Consider the following 16,522-nt stretch of genomic DNA (forward strand, 5'->3'; position numbering starts at 1 on the left):
GTTTGGTTTGGTTTTTGGCTGCTGGTTTGGTGGTGGTGTTTTGGAATGATTTTGGTGAGACTTTAAAGATTTTTTTTCTATTTGTGATCTTTTTTTGTTATTGAAAAGGAAATTTTTCATACATTATATTCTGATTATTACTTCTCCTCTCCCAACCCCTCCCAGATATGCTTGCAATCAAAGTATGGGGGACAGAGACAGGTGGATTCCTGGGGCTCACAAGCCAGCACATTTAGCCTGTTTGACACGTTTCAGGCCAGTGAGAAACCCTGACTCAAAGAACTGGCAGGCAGCACCTGAAGACAGCATACCTCCACTGTTGTGTGCCTGCATACATACGAATGCACACACATATGCACACATGCATGCGTAAATCTCAAGAGTATTCAATTTAGTCAATATTTCATGTTTTTGTAAAACCTGAAGCTTTCACAATTGCATGAGTATCTAAAAGTACAGATTTGACAACCACTAACACTGGCTAGCCACAAAAACAATTCACTAAGGACAGGGGTCTTGTGGGTCTTTAGACAAGAAGCAAATAATCTGACTATAAAATGCTTGGAAAATGGCATAGACTTAGCTTGGGGCATGCTGAAAAGGAGAAGCCGCAACCAAACTCATCCAGGCTTGCCAAGTCAAACTCTGCTGGCTCTGCCCCCAGAACTGTAAGTCCCTTGTTCCCACAAAGGCCAGCTGCCAAGCTGGTCCTGAGGACAGACAGACTCAAAGGAAGAAAATATCCCTTCCCTCCAGGTTTCAGCTACAGTCGCTCTTGATAAACACATTGGCCATTCTTAATACAAGAGAAAAAACAATTTTCAACACCAAACGCCTTAATGTTCAGGAGAGCACCCCAGGAATGACTTCAAACAGTAGAGCAACCAATGTCACTTCTAAAGGGCCACAGCGCACCAGAGATGACCAACAGTCAAGAAAGACAAACACATCTGCACGTTGTGTGTATGTGTGAGTGCACATGAAGGTGCATGCAGAACCCATTCCCAGGGGCTGGCCATCTTGTTTAGTTGAGGCGAGGGTTCACCGATTAGGCTAGGTTGGCTAGGGTCCCACCTGCCTAGAGAATTACAGGCAAGAGGACTGCCAATGTTTTAGGCGGGAAATGGGGTTTCATAGAACTGCCAGCTCGAGTAAATGTAGGCTAAATGAGCAAATTTTGAAGAAGAGCTTTATTTAAGTTCACAGTAGCCAAAAAAAAAAACCTCTTTTATTGGGAATAGTGAGAATATACATTCAAATGGTAGTGATGGTTTGAATGAGAAATATCTTCTCTAGGCTTGGGCATTTGAAATACCCAGCCCCAGCTGAAGGAGCTTATTTAGACAGCTTTAGGTGGTGTGGGTAGCTGGAGGAAGTATGTCACTGGGGATGGGCTCTCATGTTTAAAGGCCACCTGCCTCAGCCCCATTCAGCCATCTCTGCTAGGGCTTGAGGTTGAAGATGTCAGCCCTCTGCTGCCTAGCTGCTCTGCCTGCTGCCCACTGCCCGCTGTCTGCACTCAGCCATGACGGGAATTATTATCCCTCTGGGATCCGAAAGTCAAATAGGCCCTTCCTTCTCTAAGTCACATTTACAGTGTCTTATCACAGCAGTAGAAAATAGCTAATACGTATGGGAACTCAGACATTTCAGAGAAGAGCACAGACAAATATGACAACCACACCTTCAACATGCTATCAAAATAGTCCGTTTTAGAAAAAAAAAGTAGACAATAAAAAAATTACATTTTAATGGATAACTAGGGTGGGGTGGGGGTGAAGAGATGGCTCAGCAGTCTACAGCACACAGTGCTGTAGAGAGAACCCAAGTTCAATCCCCAACTCCCATATCAAATGGTTCACAACCATCTGTACTCCAGCTCCGAGGGATCCGATGCCCTTGGCCTCCACTACCACTGGCGCTGGCACTAGTGCTCACATGCAAGTACCCACACACACACTATACACATACAGACCCACACACACACTATACACATACAGACCCACACACAGACACACGATTTTTAAGAAGAAATCTTTAAGTGGATAAATGCTAACAGCAGTTACATAATAGCAACAACTGAAAACTGTCTAGACAATGAAGATAAAAGTATAACAAAATAAAAGGGGTAAAAAGCCTTGCGAAAGTCATAGCCTAGACGGTAATGGAGCCAAGGCCACAGTGGGTACCCAGAAAGGTGTGAAGAGGTCTGTGAAAACATTCCATGGCCTCAGGCAGTCTCTAACTAGAAACGACTCACTTCCTATAATGGGGGGGGGGGGGCGGCAGGTGGCTTCTTTTGTCCGACTCCAGAAGAGCAATAGCATCCTCTCCTCTGAACACCTCACTGTCTCCAAAGGCACCACATGGCGCGCTGTCTACTTCACACACAGTGTGTACAGAGAGGCCGGGCTCAGAGACACAGTTTAGTGCAAGCGTAACTTTATCAGGAAAAAACGACTTGGCGTTATGGTCAAGGTCAAAATAGTAAGACACGTGGGCCTTAACCAGGGAACCAGCACCTCTGCACGCCTAAAAAGTCCTCTTCTCATAATGAGTACCTTTCAACAGACGACTATTCTGTCCTGATGCCTAACAGAGCAGTAAAACTCTCTACAGTGGCTTTAGCTTCTTAAAACACACCTGAGACCATGTGAATGAAAAGCCACAGGAAATGACCTGCAGATCCGACTGTAGGAGGGTAGTCAGATACTCTCTTGTACGTTACACAGACGTGAGACAGACTGAGGAGACTTTTCCATCTCCCAACACACACTAACACAGTCTTCTTCTCCAGTGCTGAAATGACAGGGAACTTTCCTGAATGGGTGTAATAAACAGAGGATCTTAGGTCCCTGGATGTAGTTGTGGGTCCAGCGTCTATCATCAGTAGCCCTGCCAGAAAGCCAGAGCTCCATCAATGCTCGTGCAGTGAGAGACTGGCTGGTTAAACCTGCAATGTAAATGACTGAAATCTAATTAGCTCATAAATCAGGACCTCTGCTCTTTAAGCACTTTGTCAAAATACAAAAAGGTTTCAAGGGTTGACCAAGCCATGCGTTTTTCTGCCTAGTTGGAGGGAGGAGCTTAAAAAAATAATATTTATCCTCAGAACGTAGAGGAAGAAGAAAAGTTCTCATTTCAGGTCAGACAGCATCGTGGTCACAACGTTTAGACAGTTCAAGACCTCATACCCTTACTCTAAGAAATGGCCGCACCAAATGTAGCCCAAGGCAGCAGCAGCTGTACCTGAATGGAAGGTAAGGTGGGTTTGAGCCAGACAGGAGTGCTCTGTAGGCTTCTTCTGGTGTCTTCTTTAAGTAGATGACCTAAGACAGACAAACAATAAGTAAGATTTAGAGCACTATACACAACTAATTTAACTACTCCACAAGTTTGCATTTGTTTCTTCCACTTGAGATCCCAAGCCATGGGGAAGCTGTTGCTCTCTTATGTGTTTTAGATTTTTATTTTCGTTATTCTGTTCTCTGGTTTTATTTTGGTTTTGAGATGGGGTTTCAATTTGTAGCTCCGTGGCCTGGAACTAACTACACAGACCAAGCTGACCTCAAACTCACGGTGGAGCTCCTGGCTCTCCATTCCAAATGCTAAGATTACGGGTATATACAGGTATATACCTCTATGCCTGGCCTGCTGCTGCTGAGATTACAGGTATATACACATCTGGTTCTCTATTGAATACTGTTACAATATTAGAAAATAATAGACAAAAAATTATATCTAGTAGCTGGGGAGATGGCTCAGTCATTAAAGTGCTCACTTTGCAAGCGTGAGGACCTGAGTTCGATCACCAGAACCCACCAAGATAGATAGATAGATAGATAGATAGATAGATAGATAGATAGATAGATAGACAGACAGACAGACAAGCCGGGTGTACTGCTGTGTGCTTATAATCCCAGTACTAGCCAGCCAGCCTATCTTTTTTTGTTGTTGTTTTTGTTTTTTGTTTTGTTTTGTTTTTCGAGACAGGGTTTCTCTGTAGCTTTGGAGCCTGTTCTGGCACTAGCTCTTGTAGACCAGGCTGGCCTTGAACTCACAGAGATCTGCCTGCCTCTGCCTCCCGAGTGCTGGGATTAAAGGCGTGCGCCACCACCGCCCGGCTCAGCCAGCCTATCTTAACCTACTTACTTAGCAACTTCCAGCACCAGAATCTCCAGGAAGAACAGCAGCAGAGGTATGACACCTGAGGCTGTCATCTGGCCTCACACGCATGTATACATACTCACAGAGACACGCGCGCGCGCGTGTGTGTGTGTGTGTGTGTACCCTACAAGCACACCTAACCTCAAGAGCAAATTCCCAAAGATCTGGGGAGGCACACCCACCAAAGGGAACCGATTCGGAAATACAAACACCACCCAAGATGGACTGCCTTCCACAGGGCTGCGTGAGTCTAATTGCAGCTCAAATCACTTTAAAAGTCCATTTAAACCAATCCCAGCTTCAAGTGCTATCTGCAGTAACTAACCCTACGACGTGACTTTACTGTACCCTGCTGGGTGGGTTATGTAATGGAGCCGGGGATAGAACAGTGTTTTCTCAAGCTCAAGGAGGCATGGGTGTTTGAAAGTTGCCTATGGCTGCTACCAGGGAAAGCTGCTGTGTTTAGACTAGACAATTAAAGCTTATACAGTCACCATTGAAAAGTAAAAATACACCTCCTCCTAAAGCGCAATTACACTAATTTCCTTTCATCTCGAGGCAAGAGCGCTGCAGGAGGCAGCCTCCGGGGCCCACATGAAAAAGCTCTTCAGAAGGCCTGCTCCACCGGGCTCCCCCATCTCACCTGCAGGACTTAGCACACATGAGCCGTGTTCTCACGCTGCAAGATGAGAGCCTTTGTTTTTATTTTTATCCCAGTGCTAAATTATTAATAGGTGCAAAGTGAAACCCAACAGAGCCCATCTAAATTCCAGGAAGATCCCTGGGGCGTCTGTTATGGGCTGACCTTTTACAGTCTGGAGGGAAGTGCTTAGGGAAAATAGTCTCCTCAGACAGGAGCTCATTGTTGAAAGAAGCATGCACGGTCACTCATTAAAATACAAAATCCCATCTTTTTGCAAGAGGACATATGCATGCTGTATGTATTCCTATGCTAGATCTTCTTAGATAAGAGGGGTGCGAGGAGGGAGAGGGAGACAGAGATACAAAGACAGAGAGAGCCAAGGATTGGCCTGATTGAAGCCTGGAAGGAAACTAACATTTATGAGCCTTGTAGTCAATGAATCCAAAGCCCAAAAAATGTACAGATTGTTCCAAATTCCCACCATCACTCTGTAGTGGAGTAGGCATTTGAACACACCCCCCACTCCAAACATCCTGGGGGAAAAGACTCCTTTTTCCCAGTTCTTGAAACTATTCAGGGTTTTTAAAATGACGTGGTTTCAAACTGTTAACAACAGAGCTTTGTGAGGAATCAAGGTGATGTCGAATTGGAGAAAAGAGATCATTCTATTGTATTATTATTTTTGGGCAGGTGTAAACAAATTTGGTTTTTAAATGGGAAGTAGTTATAAAATGTTTAATATATCTTTTCTCTAAAAATAGTTGATAGTAAGAGCCCCAAAGTTGTGTTAGACATGCCTAGCACTTCTAAAAATGTTTTCTGAAGCTAATTTCAAAGCAAAATATTTTGATTTATTTTTTGGCTTTTAAAAGGATGTATGTGTGTGTGTGTATTTTCTATTCCACTCACTAGCTATTAACATACATAATCCAACAAGTAGAATTTTCCAAAATTCTGATTGATACCTCTTGACAAAATCATTGGCATAGATAGTGTTTTATTAAACTCCAATTTAGTGAGTGGCACGTATATTACTTCTATAAAGGCCAGGAAGTCCTATAAACCTTCTCAATTTAAAAAAAATTAATATATAGTTACTTCTCTTTAACTGAACACGAGTCTGCTAATTAAAGTGATTTTTTTCTATTTAATTAAGTTCTGTGCCAGGCACCAAAGATTTTTCCATTTGTTACATATGAGATTTCAGAGAGGCAGGATCGTAACACATACTATCAAGAGATAAAGGGGTTTATTTAAAAAGATATGAAAAATTAGAGTACTCCAAACTAAAATAATCTGTAATGTTTATCAACAAGCCAGTGATGCCTAGACTTCAGTTATCATAGGCTAATTCTTCTGCCACATACATCATATATAAAGAGACTACCAAGTCTTTTCATGCAGCGCCTCCGGGACCGTAAATCAATGCCATCTAAAGTGTTTGTATCATGTGACACGTGGAAACTCTGTCATGGAATCAGCACACAACTGAATATTATGATACACAGCTTAAACTTTGAAGCATCTGTGTGTATATCACACACCGTCGATGTGTCAAATAACAAATCTCTCCTAACTTCCCAGAACATCAGACCACCACAAGACATTACTTAAAACGTTCTCAAGATTTACTTGCAATTCTTTTAAACTATCTTTTAAGCTAGAGTCTAATGTCACTGGATTCATAAAGCCTATAAATGATAATATATATGGTTTTCAGAAGCATCTTGGGATTTGCAGCCCTGACGATTTACTCTCCCCAATATATAATCTGTGAGTCTTAGACAACGTTAACTGCCTTCGCACAGAAGTCTAAACCAGACCATAAATTTGGTAATGAGCATGGAAACATTGACTCAAGCCTTACTGTGTTTCTAGCTTTATTTGGAGGGGGGGTATCTTATTATTTTTTAAAATAAGAAAAAAAAAAGAAATCTAGTGCTCGGTGGGTAAAGCCACCTGATGCTAGGCCTGACCATCCATCCTGAGAGTTTAAAGGAGGTCTCTTTTAAGGGAAAGGGTGTTGTCCATACTCCAGGTGACCTTAGTTCTTAACTCTTTCAACTGGTAACATCCGTTTCCTGGAGATCTCTTCTGGAAGAAATTTAATTGACTCAGAAATGACTGGAATGACAATTTGAAGCCATCATGGCAATGGAGCAGGGTAGAACCCTACCTGGGAAAGACCACTCCCACCTCTGGCTGCCATCTTTTGAACAAATAAACTATTCAGCAAAGTAACAGAAGATCAATTGCTGAAATTGAAGGGTCCTTACTCTGAGAAAACTGATAAAGCCTCGAGGGTATTTTTATCTTCTAAATCACAAATATGATTAACATGAGCACAGGTTTCTTTACTTATTTTAAAAATTAAGTTGTATGCATGAACACGTGCATGCTTACTGGGGCTCGTGTGGAGGTCAGAGGCTAACCACGTAGATCCCAGAGATCTCAGTCACTCGACTTAATTTTTTATTTTATTTTATTTTTTTTACAGAGTCACATGTAGCCCAAGGCTAGCCTCAAACTAAGTGCTGGACCATCTCTCTAGTCCTACTCTAGTTTGTTTCTATGGTTAGCTGATTTCATCTGTCACCCAGCTAGACTGCATATGTTAATGAAGGTAATTTTCACGTCTTTTGGGTCTTCACAGTTTCACAGAGCACAAGGCCCATAGCCAGTGCTCTAAAAGGGTTGGTCACAGCCCAAACAAACAACAAACAGAAAGAAGGATCTCTGTGTACAGAAACACAGCATTCACAGGCCCTGATCACCAGACTAGGGAGCAGGATAACAGAGAAGAAAGGTTAGGAGCCAAGTTGCTCAGGGTTCAGTCATAGGCTCTTTTGGCTATGAATGGCACCATGAATTGTCTATACTTCCATTTCCGAAGGTGTGAAGAAGGGACATTATTTATTGGACCATGAACTTCCCTGACAGAAGTCACCCACCTTTGTATGTTGTTTGTTGGGGGGATTAGATGGTGAAACATACATGTAGCTTACTCCTAACTGCACTTGACATAGAGCTCTACCATAGCAAGAGACTACAGAAGAGATAAACTTGAGTCTTATCCAAACACAGAAGAAGCAAGATGTGACTACACCGCTAAAAAAGGAAATAAGAGGCTATGGACTCATTCTGAGTTAAGAAAAATTAGGTTTGATCAAGGAAGACCACCTAAGGAATCTCTGGTAGGAACAGATGGCCCGGATGTCTGAGGTCTACATCCAGAACAGATTCAAGACTGCTGCCTGAGATGATCAAGACTCACAGGATACTCCAGTCAGGACTTGATCATAATTCTAAATTTTCTTTAGGTCCCCATAAGATTATCAGCGCCCCCAACCCGCAGGAAGTAGCCTGGAAAACTATACCCACATTCCCAAAAAATGGACTATGGATGGTCTTGGTTTTTTTTAAAAAAAAAAAAAAGAAAAGAAAAAAGGAAGAAAGAAGAGGGGGAAGTGGTACAGGACAATTGTCTATAGTCTGTCAATTATGTTTTAAATAAAGGCTGATTGGCCAGTAGCCAGGCAAGAAGTATAGGCGGGACAACCAGACAGGAAGTAGAGGTGGGTCAATGAGAACAGGAGAATTCTGGGAAAGAGGGAAGCTCCCTCTGCAGTCCTATTCAGACACAGAAGAAGTAAGAAGTGACTAAGCCGCTGAAAATGGTACTGAACCATGTGGCTAACACAGATAAGAAAAATGGGCTAATGTAAGTTATAAGAGATAATAAGAAGCCTGAGCTAATGGGCCAATCAGTTTATGATTTAAAAAAAAAGAGATAAACTTAGTCCCACAATTTCTCCTGTTCACCACTCTTACAGTCTGAATACAAAATACCCCTCCTAGACTCACATGATTGAATCCCCAGGTACCAGTGCTCTATCGACAGATGCTAAGAACTCTAGAAGGTGGGGCCTCCTTGGAGGAAGTAGGTCATGAAGAAGTATGGCTGCTCATGTTATACCTGGTCCCCAATCACTCCCCTTTGTTCCCTACTCCCGGTCTACCATGAGATGATCAACCTCCTCCTCCACCTTCCCACCACTGTGATTCTCTGCCCCCCCTTGAATCAACAGGATCTGGATGGATGCCTTAAAATCGCCAAAACCATGCTACAGAATAAAGCCCTCCTGTTTTAAAGTGCAGACATTGGTCCCTCTCCCCATCCTGCCTCTTCTGTCCTCAAGTCTCACAGTATCTTAGCATGAACAACCTTAAAATAAATGGCACTAACCCCTGCTTTATGAAATCCAATCTCAAAATATCACAGGATCACTGAGGTGGCCCATGGGTCTCTCCAACCAAGTGCATGCAAAGGAGGGACAGTTGCTGTTACTACTCATGGTTTTTTTTTGTATTTGCACTTTCGTTTGAAAAAAAAAAAAAAAAAAACCAAGGTAACAGAGACTAGAGAGGAAAGTAGTTCCAGTTACCTGCAAAGAACGAGCTACAGGTATCCACAGGAAGCATGTCTATGAAAGACAGTAGCCGCCAAGAAACTCTGTAAAGAGCTGCCATCATGAAACTTTTAACTCACTGTCCTTGATACCTAAGACTTGGTTCTCAGACTTCTTGAATGTCAAGATGCTTAATTTGTAAACGACTTTTTTCTGAAGACTTATTTAAACTTAGATTGTCATAAACAAAAACATTTAAAATTTTATGTTTTGCAACATTTTATTCTTATTCCTATCCTCCCATTCTATTCGGTACTAGAAAAATAAAACAATATCTGCATTCAACTTGGTAATTTAAAAAAAAATAGGGAAAAGGCACACATTTCTGCGACGCACTAACAATCCCACTTTTGTTCCGACTTACAGCAATGGAAATTACTCAGTGTAGGACAATCGCTGTCATTAAACAGGCAAGCCTGCTGTTGCAAAGCAGGAATGCGACTGTGTTCGCAACAGCCTGGATTTTGGTTCTGCTCTAACTCTACCATGTTCGGTCTTCTAATTTAAACAGGAAAATAAGACTATCGTGTCTCCTGCACACTCTGGCTGAACCCCGGTATAAAAGAAAACAAGATATTCTTCCTGCCCTTCCAGTCCCATAGAACTCACAGACTGTGAGATCAGCAATGGAGAACACAATACTTCTGCCGGACAAAGAGGCAAGGTGCGCTGGAGGAGACAGGAAGAAGTGGGCATCGCACTCCCGCCCACCGCTTATGTCTACCCTCAAAAGACTCCATCTGGCATCTCCTGGAGAACAAGATCTAGAAGCGACTGTCTTGTGTGTGTTTGTTTGAGGTTGTGTTGGCTCTGAAATGTCCTCATAGAACATCTCTACATCTCTATTTGGGGTTTGGAGTAGCAGACAGCTGACAAGCAGCAGACATGATTGTCCGGATTTCAGAATTCATTTGGATGAGGAACGCTCCTTCCACCCCTCTCGTGGGCACAATCAGAGTGGAGCCAGTGGGAGCTCTCCGAAGGCAATTTGGGAGAATCGCAGACATTAGCCACATGTGTCTCCCTATTTAATTTGATGGAAAGCAGAATTTTCATAATCAGCCAGAATAGATGTCTTTCCAGAACCTGATTATACAGCTGGGACCGTGGCACTTCTCTTGCTAGTGCCGTTTCAATGACATTGTGGCCTTCTCGTGCCTGGGGCAAGCCACCACGGAGACAGCACAGACACCGCTGAGTCGAATCATAAGGACACAGACAAGCCTCTGCCAAGCAAACCAAAGAAAATCACACCAGGGGTCTCATACCGGATAGTTAAAAGAACCCGACAGAGAAGGAAGCGAGAAAATATGTGACCCCCTAAGAACACCTCAGTTTCTCATGTTACACAAGCAACCACAGGTCACATGTTTCAACACATAGGTAAACATAAGCCTATGTATGCAGGAGGCAACCTCTGGGCAAAACCCAAAAGCGGATCCCAAAAGCACGGAATCAGAGCATGTTTAGGAACAAGATGCTGGTAACAGACACAGGGCCATGATTCAACATTTCAATTTCCCAAACACCTGTCATGTGGTGTGAAAATTCTTTCATTTACAAATGAACTAGTAAACTTCAAAGTTCACTTATAAAGGCAAATATCTCAATTTCTGGAAATATTTTCCCACAATCAAAATTCAAAATTGGAGCCAGCAACGGCTGCAAGCCTGACGACCTGAGTTCCATCCCCAGAAGCCATGAAAAATGAAAGGACAGCCCACAGAGTTGTCCTCCGACTCCAGTGTTCACCAGAGCACGTGTGCACCCACACCCACGCGTGAATAGACCGCTCACACACACAGCAACAATAGAGAAAAGGAAAGTTCTAAAAATAATAAAAATCAATGAATACATTCTCAGTGAGTCCAAATTAAAACCCAAATTACTTCAAATACTTTAATACTACTTTATTACATTTATATCAATTTTACTTCCAAGTGCATACTCCTTGGCATTTGGTATTCTCATTAGGACCGATTTAAAGCTCGGGACGAGAGGCAGGACAAAGATAAGAGATATTCTTGCAATAACTGGTAAGAAATATTAGACAGAAAGCACTTCCTAAACACACACAGGAGGAAGACTGCTAAGTAGAGCCAGAACCCAGGCAAGGTTGATTGTTTCCCACCAAACAGTGGCCTGATCTCCCAGCAGGCAAGAAGGCAGACAGATCAGGCTGTTCAATGTCCATCTCGTAACCAGACCATGTGCCTGAGGAACTTTAAACAACAACATAGTTCTTTAAATTAAAAGTTTAGCTGAATGTTGTGTGATCACATGTCTGTAATCCCAGCACTCAGAGGCTGAGGATGAGGGACCACGAGTTTGAAGCCAGCCTAGATGGTATCACAAGACCTTTCCTCCAAAAAATAAATAAGAAATAATTGTAGTGAATTTTCAAATGTATTTATCCTCATCTTCTCTGAGTTTTAAGTAGTTGCAGGGGAGGTGGCACAGAGCCACGCTGTGTGCAAGCTAAACCTCAGGTCTCGAGTCTCCTAGTGACTTGTAAGCTCCTCCTGTTCTTTGAACCTGCTCAGGAATAGAAAAACTAACAATGAGCACAAACAAGGAACTGGTTGTTCTCTTCCAGTATGTACAAAAGGCTTGTTGCTTAGAGAACGCAGGAGAAACGAGAGCTTGGCCCACTAGACGGGAGTTTGCAGACCAGATCCTGTGGTCATTTGTCCGTGCATTAGCCTAAACTTCGCAAACACAGGCCACATGACAGCATTGTCCTCCAAGAAAATAAAAGAATTGATCCCTCTTAAGCATGCAAAGATTTTAAGTAAGCAAGTTCCTACACAGCGTAGCTTACTGATTTCCACAAACAGAGCAGAGACAAGTAAAGGCAACCACAGACCCACCCCACACTGACTTTATACAAAGTCCATCTTCCCTCCTCATAGCAACTGGGAATTCCCATCCCCATTCCCACACACCCTGCCCCACCCCTAACCCCATTCTGGCTCAGTGCAGTGGGTGAACCTCACTTCTTCAAGAAAACAGCACACAGGTTCACCTACACACACACCTACACACACACACACACACACACACACAAACACATACCCCAGGCCAGCTGTTTCTCTCTCGTGTCAGCAGCAAGACTTGCAGTTCAGGTTTACCAATGAAAGGGAAATGAGGAGGTTTGTTTGAGGCAGGGTCTTACCATGTAGCCCTGGCTGGCCTGGAACCTACTATGTACAAAAGGCTAGCTTGGAACTCACAGAGTTCTGCCTGCCTCTGCCTCCCGAGTGCTGGGACTAAAGGCGTGCACCACCACAGCCTCATTTATCAAATTTAAGCTGGAGTAAGTCTAAGATTCTGTGCCAAGCAACCAAAAGGTTCCAGTTATCACGACATTGCTATTCTATGCATTGGCCAATTAAGAAAAGGAGGAGAATGAGAAAGGAAAAGCAACAGGAGCCAAGCAGCCTGGTGGGAAGAAGAAAGAGCTGGAAGTAGAGGGAGAAAGAAAACAGCGGGAGAGAGGGGTCTACTTAAAAGGCGAGGAAGATGGGGCTGGCTATTTCATGCCGGAGTACGCACTTGGACTTTGACCGTCAAAAATAAGTCAGGCTGCTAAGGCAAGGGCACGGGATACCGGAACACCAGCTTTAACACGCCATCCCAGCCCTCCGGGTTCTGCCTCCTCTGAAAAGTTCTGAGCCTGGCGCAGTGAGGATGGAACCTGGGAAGGCTGGGGTATGGAGAAAGCCTCTCTATGCTGTGACTGTGTCCAGGGCCACCGGAGCAACTTTGCAGAGGAAATGATTCTCCAGGCTGGTGGAGGGGACAGGAAAAACATCAGAGACCAACCTAAAGCATATGAATTTAGGAGTTCTGGGACAAACATTCCTTAAATCTCAAAATTTATTTGTACCAGATTTGGGGGGTTTTGTTTTGAGATAGTATATCATTATGCCCCTGGCTGGCCTAGAACTCAATATGTAGATCAGGCTGGTCTCGAACCCACAGTGATCTGTCTGTCTCTGCCTAAGTACTGGGATTTGTGAGCCACCACCCAACAACGTAATAGAAGATCTTAATCAACAACTTCCTCTTCCCTGAATTCAGAAGTACAATATGTCAGACACAAAATCTAGTATCTAATACATGTGTTAATCTCTGCGCTGATCATAGCAGCAGGCCAAAGCCAGGATATCCTTTGAAAAAAATTAATTTTTCCAAATACATACACTTATTTGGAGGTAGGAAAACCAAACTATTTTAGAACTTTGTAAAATGCGAACTACAGTTTTGTCATAATTTCCCTTACAATTCGCTGAAGTATCGCTAAGAAAAAAACTAACTTTAAAGATTAGCTCTAAAAAAGAATTACATAATTTACTGCCAAAATTACAACTCACTTGCAAGCCCTGAGAATTTTCTCAAAGTCTCAGACATCCCCGAAAGAGAAAATATTAATCCTTCAGCACGTCCAAGCTAAGGGGATTCCCTCAGTCTAATGCAGACGATGGTTCATAGTGTTAACGCATCCTCCAATGCTATGTACCTCACAGATCCATCACTGCCACCGTCTAACAAAGCAGTTGATTAAAACTGAAAGTCCTGAAGTGCGATACTAGAGAGGGGAGTCAAGGGCCCGGACTTGGGATTGGAGCAGAGAGAGGCCTCCACTCACCCACAGGGGACACATTGGCCAACCCAGAAGGGAAACTTGAAACCATGAAGCCATTCATGCTACATGCATTTTGGAGGTTTGCACTGGCTTTTTTTTTTCATTGCTTCTTGTTTATTATTAAGGCATTTGTGTATAATGTATGTGGGTACACCTGGAGTCAGTTCGTTGTTATGACATTTGTGTATAATTTATGTGGGTACACATGTGGAGTCAGCTCATTGTTATGACATTTGTGTATAATGTATGTGGGTACACATGGAGTCAGGTCATTGTTATGACATTTGTGTATAATGTATGTGGGTACACATGTGGAGTCAGGTCTCTCTTCCTGTATTTATGTGGGTTCCAGGGATCATTCTTAGATGGGAAGCACTTTACCTGCTGAGCCATCCCACTGACTTCATGTTGTGTTTTTCCATATACACAGATATAAACATAGATGTGCATATACATACAATTATGCATGTATGCTTATACATATGTGTGTATACATATATATACATGATAATGCTTAAATTATGAATTAGGCCAAATAGAAGATTAACAACAAAAACTAAATAACAGAAAAAAAAATTGTAACAGCCTTCTCTAAGAGAAGCAATGTGAATGCATTCTTTCAATATCTTCTTATGACATCTTCACCCTGTAAGATGCAGGGCCTATGTGACCAGATGAGGAGAGGTGGATGATGCAGGTGTAGTAACATCGTAAGGGTCACTGCAGTATAAACAATGGCATAGGAAGACAGTAGATTAGATATAAGACATAGTCGACGTGGTAGTTAGAATGTAATTGCTCCCCCCCCCCCCCGTAAACTCATAAGGAGTGGCACTATTAGGAAGTTGTACGGCCTTGCTAGGGGAAATATGTCACTGTGGGGCAGGCTTTGAGGTTTCCTATGCTCAGGAGACTGCCCAGCAGCTCACTCAACTTCCTGTTGCCTGCAAGATGCAGGACTCTAAGCTATTGTCTCCGTGCACCCCCCCCCCAACGCTCCCCACCATATGGACCGAACCTCCGAAGCTCTAAGTGAGCCACCTTAATTAAATGTGTTCCTTCTAAGAGTTGCTGTGGTCATGGTGTCTCTACACAGCAACAGAAACCCTAACTAAGACAGAAGTTGGTACCAGGAGTGATAGGTCTAACTATGTTTTGTTTGTAGGAATTTGGACTTTGGTACTTTGGGTTAGGAAAGCAGTGGAATGCTTTAAGCACCGCTTAAAGGGCCATGCTAGTAGAAGCATGGGGAACACTGGTGCTGAGAGTTATGTGAACTGCCAGGGGCTGGCTCAAGAGGCTTCAGAGGAGAAGAATTTCAGTGCGACGCATAGAGATCCTTCTTGTCAATTCTCCATAATACTATTTGAAATGGTGCACAACTTAGAACTTAAGAATTATTTTTGGAATTTTCCATTTAATATGTTAGGGCCACAACTGACTGAAATCTCAGAAAGTGGCGTCAGGGAAGAGGGAGCATCGGCTATCACATGGGATATTATAATGATGGAGAGACTGAGCTGGAATTTCATCTGCACCATTTTTACATGCTCACCACGTGATCGTAGGTCTGAGACTCGGAATCCCTGCAGGGAGGTTTCCTAGCTCATTCATTCCCTTACTCACTGAAACCACAGAGACGGATACTAAGTTGGGCTCAGGGGACATGGATGAATATCATCATCCTCCAGAAACTCGCTCTTGCAGAGGGGAGACTACAGAGAAGCGACTCTGGGAAGCTCATCATAGCTTACTAGGGGCAATGGGAGAAAAGCCATACTCCAGCTTTGTTCTGAGTGAGATGGTAAGAAATGACGCTGTAGACAAGAGGGAAAGGAGGGCAGAGGGGGGCAGACGGATCATGGAGGAGAAACACCAGGAAGAAGACTGTCTAAAAAAAAAACTTTTGTATTATTTTGGTTAAATAAGAAGTTCCCCCAAATGAGCCCACTGAATAACTCACATCTACTCCTGAACAGAACCATAGGTGTGATTCAGCCTGCACATGTATAGTCCCACAGGAAGGCTGGTCTCTGCTCATTAGTCTGAAGGCATAAACCATAAACGTGAAACCCTACTAAAGTGCTTCCTGCAGGCAAAGGTGAAGGAAACATCCAGCAAAGCTACTTGCAGCCAAACTAAATCATTAGCTTTAGGTTACACTACCCATAAAAAAAATAAAAAATAAAAATAACCTGGATCTACAAAGTGAAACGTCAAAAGCCCTTCAAGCCTTTGCCGTGGAAGACTTAGAAAGGCAGGGACAGGGGCCAGCAAGGTTGAGGCAGGGGAGTAAGAAAAGCTAATAAAGACACAAGGCAAGGAGGCAGAGGCTGGAAGGTCAGTAGAGACTGAGGCTACCCAGGGCTACAGAGCAAGAGGGAGGAGGGGGAGGCGCAGTGTAGGAGAAGGGGAAAGAAAGCAAAAGAGGCAGAGGGAGGAAGACCGGGGAAGAGGAAGTGGGAAGTGAAAGAAGAAAAGAAGATCAAGCAGTAACCTGGGGACCAAGTGGCTCACATGGGCCCGGTCCCAGTGGCTCACGTGGGCACGGTCTGTGTTTCCTAATGTAGCAACCATCAAGTATCTTAGAGATAC

The 16,522-nt window shown here is 43.3% G+C and overlaps 1 protein-coding gene across 2 annotated transcripts in view; it reads right to left on the bottom strand.

The window, feature by feature from the left end:
* Positions 1-16,522, bottom strand: part of Cdc14a (cell division cycle 14A) — a 142,686-nt gene that overhangs the window by 86,427 nt on the left and 39,737 nt on the right. For both annotated transcript variants that reach the window (XM_050147976.1, XM_050147898.1), the window contains exon 5: positions 3,250-3,329. In XM_050147976.1, the coding sequence (XP_050003933.1) occupies positions 3,250-3,329 (80 nt within the window). The remainder of the gene's footprint in view (positions 1-3,249; positions 3,330-16,522) is intronic.

Source organism: Alexandromys fortis, unplaced genomic scaffold, assembly GCF_014885135.2.
Source record: "Alexandromys fortis isolate MF-2015 unplaced genomic scaffold, M_Fortis_MF-2015_v1.1 scaffold_19, whole genome shotgun sequence".
Lineage (NCBI taxonomy): Eukaryota > Metazoa > Chordata > Mammalia > Rodentia > Cricetidae > Alexandromys > Alexandromys fortis.